Here is an 8,353-nt window from a genome sequence, read left to right on the forward strand (position 1 = left end):
GTGAGTGAGTGAGTGAGTGAGTGAGTGAGTGAGTGAGTGAGTGAGTGAGTGAGTGAGTGAGTGAGTGAGTGTGTGTGTGTGTTATAGATAGAACATTTATTACATTCCACAAAACAAATTATCTGAAAAAAATGTTTGTATTCATAGCTCTTGAGAATAGCATACAGCACCATTTGTTTTAGTTTACTTCCTGGCAGACAAAAACCAAGTTATTTATTGTTTTATATATATTTGTATGTCTGTGTGTAGAGAGAGAGAACAAGAGATATGTATCCATATAGAGAGGAGGAGGTTACTACTAAATCCATTGTCTTCCTTGTTGGAGGCCAAATCAGTCTAGGAGAGCTTCAACAGATTATTGGCTGTTATAAAGAATAAGTTAGGTGAAATAGCTAAGCTGACCATCAAGCTGATCTTGCAAGAACTAGACTCGTATTCCATTCACTAGTACACTTTTTTCCTACATTGTAATTTATTTTCTTCCCTAGAGTAATATTTTTAATTTGGCAGTCATGTAGTTTATTTTTATGAATATTATTTTAGTTTTAGCAATGAAGATTAATGATTTCTACTAAAGAATGATTAGAATGTCAGCACTATATTTATTTGAAAAGAAAATGCACATTCAGGCATACACACCTCTCTGTGTGTGTGTATATATATATATATATATATATATATATATATATATTTTTATATATATATATATATATATATACCCATCATTTCATCATAAAATTCAGTTTTAAATTTTGGTTAATGAAAGTTTGTAGATTGGTTGTTATATTTATTAGTAATATATTTACATTTCAAAATGGCCACCCCTATTTTATGTTTAAATAATTGTTAAATAATTATGCTTAAATAATGGGTAAATGTGATGCTGCACCCAGTACATATATGTATGCATTCACTATGTGTACTCCAGTTTTAAAATAGGTAGATGACTGGTGTAAAAAGTGACTCAAATGGTTGGCATCAGAAAGGGTATCAAGCCTCAAAAAGCTTATGTATGTGTGTAAATACACAATATATACATATTCACAGTCAGTCATTCAATTTATGTCCATAGTTCTTCACTTATGGTTGGGGCAAGTACATGACTGAGGCAGTATAAATATTGCTAAAGCCTTTTCTTGTTAAGTCTTTCCTATTTTGCAAGAAAGGGCACTTTTATTTCACAACATTGAGTGTGCAGAACTATGAGGTGTAAATACAAAACACTTTTCTTTCTTCACTCAGTCTCATTGGAGTAAAGCAGAAATGAGAAATTTTCATATGCACACTTGCCCTCCGTCAGTTCTACTCACAAAGTAATGGTGAGCTCAAGGCAATAACAGAAGACACTTGCATGAGGTGCCATACAGTGAGACTGAACCTAATATGTGGTTGTAAAGCAAACTTCTTAGCCATGCAAACATACTTGTTTATAATCTCTCTCTCATTATATATATATATATACACATACACACACACTGGAAAGTAATACATTTGTATTGCAATATTTTATTTATTTATATATATATATAATTTGCCATCCTTAAACACCATAAGTAACAAGAGCAACAGAAAAATCATAAACAAACAACACCAACAACAAAAACAGAAATACATAAAAATGATTTATTCATAGTTTGTCAAGGAAATATCCTTACCTGACGTCTTAAATCTCTAGATTTTTTCTGCCAATTCTCAAGAGCTTCTTCTAGTTCAGCACTTGGTTCTTTCTTACCAGACTGAAGAAAACAAAATCAGGAAATCGATGCAAAAATCTATTGATTTGGACTTTAGAAAATGATAAACAGAAACAGCTCAGGAATTCTTTTTAGTCTCATGTACAATTTTTGCCATCTTTAAAAATTATGTTTTATTTATTATTAATCAAGTTTGCTTTAACAAATCATATTTTCTCAATTTGTTTTATATTACTTTATTTCTTTTTATATGTTTTTAATATTTGAACAAAAAAAATGCTGTGCTTGCATATGTGATGTGCACATAAACATATGTATACACCGACTCATACACACACACACACACACTAAAATTATATATACATGTACACCCAAACATTAGGACAAGATTGGCTTAAAAGGTTTAAGACTATTTTTTTGGTCCAGTGAGAATTATATATGCATTATTTTTAAATCAGACATCAAAACAAAAGCAAAAGTGGATTGTATGAAATATAAAATAAATCAAAGGAAAAGTACAGGAAAATTGAACACATGATAGTATCGATGGTTAAACTCTACAAAGCTATTCAGTATTTATAATTTAGAACAGTGTAAAATGCATAAAGTACATGAAGTCATAGACATAAATCTCACTTCTTTAAAGTGATCATATATAACAGCTTTTTGATGAAATGCTCAGTTGACAGCCTTATTAAAGTAAACTGTAAAATGGTAATCGTTTCAACTGCCTTTAAAAACTTCAGAGTAGAATGAGTTAACATGCTATAAAAAGAGAAATTGGAGAAGCACTGAAGGGCTTCCCATCAGAAATGTGAGATCTCTCAACAAAATCCTAACTTATTCACTTTTGTGAACTTTTTAAAGTTATTTGCTGACACAGTTTCACTCTTTCATTTTGACTCTGAAAGTATGTACATGTGTATATGTACATGTGTAGCTGAGGATACACAAGCATGTATTTAAAAAATACTTTTTTTTCTTCAATAAAAACTGCAGAAATACTTGAAATTATTGTGAAAAAGATTTCAGATTAAAATATGTAACATTTTAATTTTCTTTGCCTTGCCTAAAAGTAGTACAAAAAAGAACATTCACACTATCAAAAATTACATATCAAAACAATTATACATTTAATATCAGCAAAACTCAAAAGTTTAGTTTAATTCAGTATTTTATGTAAGTGTGTATGTGTGTTATTGGATAACTATTCATGCAATGTGATCTTTATTGCAAAACGTGTGCGGAGCAGACCACAGAAAAACATCCCGAGAATAAAATGTTAAACTTAGTTGGCAGGAGATGGTATAGTCCTTTTTCTGTTTTTTGTTTTTTTTTAACCACCAATAAGATTTCCATGCTTTATATCTTTAAAAAGAAAAAAATTTAGTAATCAATACCCACCCACATATCATTTGATAGGACATGAAAAACTTTGTTCATGATTTAAATAGCTATTTTATATATTTAGCTTGTTTTTTTTGTGTTTTTTTCTTTTGCTTTTACAGTTTAATTCTCCAACATGTGGAGGCTCTGTTTAAGTACTGAGAGAGGCAAGAAGTAGATTAAGAGAGGGAAGAAATCAAAAAAAGAAAACACAAACAAAAATGTGAAAAAACATGGAAGGAGTTCTTGAAGACATTAAAAGAAACAAAACTATTAATATTCCTTTATTTCACCCTTTTGAGCTAATTTCAGATAAACTGGTATATCATATGGATCATATGTAGAATTGGTCCTTCAAATGTCAACAGGAGGCCAAGCTGACATGTCAAACCATAGCTGAGCACACTGACTGACATTCTATAACTGGCTGCAGTGACTGCGTATCAAATTCAAACAATCTCACCTGCAGCACTGCACTGAGACTTACACCCAATGTAGTTAACTCATTTCCTTCAAATCTACAAATAGCCAACATGAGATACATACAACTGACTACTAACACTTATTATAAGGACCATTTATATTAAACTGAAGAGCCCTTTATGTGGTCACTGCCAAAAATGACAACAGGACAACTTGAATTCAACATGACAATCAAAAAAAGCACCCATAAGACAGTGCTCATTCATATATATATATATGTGGCATCCCTATGAATTTTCATAAAGTTTCAATATTTTCTTCAACACAGATGCAACCCACAGGTCCTCAAGTACTTAAAATCCCACCCCACCACCCAGATACTAAAAATGACTCCATATCTGGACAAAATTTCCTTCATTGGCTGAAGACAAAATATTAATCTAATGATTACTATTTAGCTAAGAATGATGAGAGCCAAGAAGATTGAAAATGTCAGAATATAAACTCAGTTGTTGATTAAGCCAAGTCAACCCTTATAAATCAAAGCAATTTTGGCCATGACTTTTTTTTTTCCTTTCAGCCAGTGTATGTAAGACTATTAATGCAGCTTTTTTTTTTTAAAGATTTTAAGTGTGTTGTGACAGATCTGGCTATTTCTAAGAGGCACAGCAGTAATGTAAGCATTTTTTCTGCCACCTCTTCACTGAATTCAAGGATTTTCAAAGCTAGTATCTTACACAATGTAGCCATTATGCTTTATAATTACTGCCCATTATTCTATTTGAAACAAAAACAAAAGGTTTGCTAGCTTGATCTAATCAAGGTGAAGGAAGGAGAAAATGTCAGCAATATTTTGAAATAATTTTTTTTAAAAAAACCACACACTTGAAGAAAAAAAAACATTCAGGAAAAAATGTTAAGTTTAGGTGAAAAAATACATTAGGTAAAAGATGTTGCTTTCTCACAAGGCACAAAGCCACACATTTTTAAGAAGGTTTCAGGAACAAAAGAAACAGAAGTACACAATTGATTTTATGTTGCAAAGAAATAAAAGCAAAGTCTAATATTTCAAGCTGTAATCCTTCAAGAGAAAAGCAGAAAATTAATAAAAGTTTCATAGCAATAAAGTAAAATTATTGCCAAGACCACATGGATTTCAATGAATGGCCAAATTCTACTGTTTCTTCCTTACAGTGTAAAGTTATTAATAACCTTATATTACCAACATTTTTTTTTTTTTTGTTCCTGAAATCTTCTTGGAGGCTTTGCACTGGATACACTGGATTGAGTTATCATTATACCCTACAACTGTATTCATGTGGAGTGGTATAATGAGACTAACCAATACTGGCACATGACTGATATTCATGTTCATCAACATCTAAGAGATGAAAGACAAAATAAAATCACTGCTGGCAAGGATTTAATCCAGAACATAATGGAATGAAAGTAAATGCTGTAAAGCATTTATATTGATCTGGTGTTCTACCATATTTGCCACTCCACCACCTTAATAATAATGAGGATGAAGAGAAGAATGATAATTAAGGTGGTAATAATTATGAAAAATTGAATACATTTTTAAAATAATAATATAGGCCTTAAATTTCTGGAAAAGCCAAACAATCTGAATTTTTTAAAAATAAATAAAACAAATAACAGCAACTAAATGTTCATGCTTGCTATAGCTTACCATTCTTGTACAATCTTTACTGCTAAAAAGATAAATGCATGTACTGAAATAACCAAATGAAAGAAGGAAAAGATAAGCTAATTTTCAGAAAAGAATAAAATGAGCAGAATAGATAAAGAAAAATAATTACTGTGATTTTCAGTAATTACAAATGAAATTTTAGTTTTGTTTAGAAAATTTTATTATCAACAAATTTATAATGATTATAAAATTTATATAATCAATGAATAATGAAATAATCTTACTGATAAAGTGATTATAGTTTTAGTGGGGGAAAACAAACAAAAAATACCAAAAGCCTCAAATAGAAAAGAAAGGGAAAATGAGGTTATGAGAGCGTGTATATCTTTCCTTAAAGGTAATCAGTGATATGTGCAAAAACTTAGGATAGAAACAAAATTCCATGGGTCTATCACTTCAATTGAGGGAACCCATATCACAATGAAAATAAACAAAGTACCTCCTACTTATCAAAATTTAATAATCATAACATTCTAAAATTAGGTTTTACTTAAACTAGTAACAATAATGATAATCTCTTTTCTTGAATGCAAGGGTCCAAGACATTGGCGAAAGCATATGAAGATTTTGGCTGAATGAAAAAGGTAAATTAAATGTCAACAAAAACCCCAACACAAAGGGGAACAAAAGCCCCAAGGTCAATCAAGGGAGTTCATAAAGTGACCCCTCCCAACTTTGTTCTACCCTATAAGTGCATGATGAGAGTTAGCCTATTGATTTAGACCATTCTCCCCACTCTTACCCACCTTTCAGCAAATTCACTGGAGGGGCCTCCCTCCCCATCCATCCATCATTAAAAAGCTTATGTGAAAAAGTCAATAAGAGATTGGTCAAAGAACAAAGTGTTAAAGTACAAGGGTCGTGAATATGAAATAAGCAAGATGTGTAGTATGAAAATGAAAACAATTCAAATATTGATTGCGATGTTAAATATTATAAATATAAAACATTAACCATAATACAAAAGCTATACTAAAAGGTCATAACTTCACATCCAAAAACTAGCCTTGCTGGGCACAGATTACACCCTACACAAGACACTTTCAGTCCATTGGTATAGTACATAATTGGCATGATTCCTATGATACATACTCTACACAACTGCCACTCATATTTATTTCTTTATTGCCCATAGGGGGCTAAACAAAGAGGGGACATACAAGGACAGCCAAAGGGATGAAGTCGATTACATCGACCCCAGTGCGTAACAGGTACTTGTTTAATTGACCCTGAAAGCATGAAAGACAAAGTCAACCTTGGCGGAATTTGAACTCAGAACGTAGTGGCAGATGAAATACTGCTAAGCATTTTGCTTGGCATGTTAACGACTCTGCCAGATGCCACCTATATTCTAACACAACTTACACCCTGTACAGTCATGACAAAAAAAATAAACAAACAACTTACATAACATACTCTACACCTATGTGAAGACTGAAAACAGGCAGACATATTGCCATGTTGAACACACTCAATCGCTCTTATGAATTATTCAACACCATAGTAAAGAAATGCAAACTTTATTTGGTAGTCTCATTAATATGATCTCTGATAATACTTTGGTGGAAATGGGGGCTGGTATTTGTTAGTTTAAGAACCACTATTCTACACAGTTACCACTCAATAAGACAACTTCATACAGCACATACTTTACCTGGTCACCACCCAATGCAATGTGCTTATACACAACCACTCATAACTCACACTGCATATATTCTACACAAAAGATAGCCAAAACACTAACAGGTCACCAGAAACAACAATGCAAAACTGATGCTGCAGACAAATACAGTTCTCCATTCCAAAAAGAATGTTGCACACATAAAAGTGCAGCTAGTGGTACACTAGAAACTCAGTCAAAACATAATATTGGTTTCAAATTTTGGCACATGGTCAGCAATTTTAGAGGGAAGCATAAGTCAATTACATTGAATCCAGTGCTCAACTGGTAATTATTTAATCGGCCTTGATAAAATAAGTAAAATAGACACAAGAACACATGTTGGGTGAGATAGTCAATTACATTGGTCATCTAGTACTTAACAGGAACTTATTTCATTGAACTCAGGAGGAAGAAAAACAAAGTCGATCTAGTAAAACATGAAACCAGTTATAAGGCACTTTTTTTTGACAAGTCTTTTCTATTTAAGATTTGTTTACTTGCATCCATATTCATGTATGTCTATTAGGCAAGTGAGATAAACACTTGGTTCTTTGTATCCTTCTGGTTAGTGTATGGCAACGGCCATCACATGTTCAGTTATGAAGGCAGAAGTCAAAAGGAAAAATAAAAAGCGCAGTGTATATCTCTTTCAATAGATGTGCATTCAGAAGTATGGCTACACATGGAACTAAGAGAAAGTGCTTAAACAGAATTTTCCATGGTAACTATTAAGAATTACCATTAACGCCTATGACAAGGCAAACAAATAAAACCATAAAACTGCCTATCTCTTTCGCTATATTTCTGATTATTATGCTTATTTTTCTTTTTACTCACTACCTTCTGATTTGAAGAAGCATCATATCAGATTTTAGAAAAAGAAAAAGAAAAAAGAAAGACATTTAAAAAGGCTTAGCTCATTTCTCAAAATAATTCAATTGACATTCAATATTCTCTTATGATTCTTTGCATTGTAACAACAATACCTATGAGAATACGGATGCCAATTTATATCAGTTTTACCTTTCTTTTGTAATTGTTAGCAGCATGGAGAGAGAGACTTGTATCTTTTTATATACACACACAAAACCCTTCTCCAAGCTCGCACCCAAGAGAGTAATTTTCCCGATGCAAATTATCCATAGTCAACTATGACCAAAGGGGACCATATATATATATATATATATTATATAAGTCAGTAAATAGTGGGGTTGTGTTAACCGCACGTGGAGAAATAATAGGAAAATGAAAAATAATAATAAGGCAGAATGCTAAACTGGAAGCATATTTTAATAAAGATTTCTAACTGGCTTTCATTGCATAGCAAATTTTCAAGAAGAGGGAGAATGAAAATGTTTTTTACAAAGAAGTACAAAATGAAGAAAATAATATATTAAAAAAATAATATATAAAAAAATAAATATACCAATACATTATATTGTCTTTGAGCTTTTGAAGTTCAATGATAATTCA

The 8,353-nt window shown here is 31.6% G+C and overlaps 1 protein-coding gene across 2 annotated transcripts in view; it reads right to left on the bottom strand.

The window, feature by feature from the left end:
• LOC106881031 (catenin alpha) overlaps positions 1 to 8,353 on the bottom strand; it is an 80,850-nt gene that overhangs the window by 29,620 nt on the left and 42,877 nt on the right. For both annotated transcript variants that reach the window (XM_052975868.1, XM_014931229.2), the window contains one exon: positions 1,656 to 1,736. In XM_052975868.1, coding sequence (XP_052831828.1) covers positions 1,656 to 1,736 — 81 coding nt within the window. The remainder of the gene's footprint in view (positions 1 to 1,655; positions 1,737 to 8,353) is intronic.

Source organism: Octopus bimaculoides, chromosome 2 (assembly GCF_001194135.2).
Source record: "Octopus bimaculoides isolate UCB-OBI-ISO-001 chromosome 2, ASM119413v2, whole genome shotgun sequence".
NCBI lineage: Eukaryota > Metazoa > Mollusca > Cephalopoda > Octopoda > Octopodidae > Octopus > Octopus bimaculoides.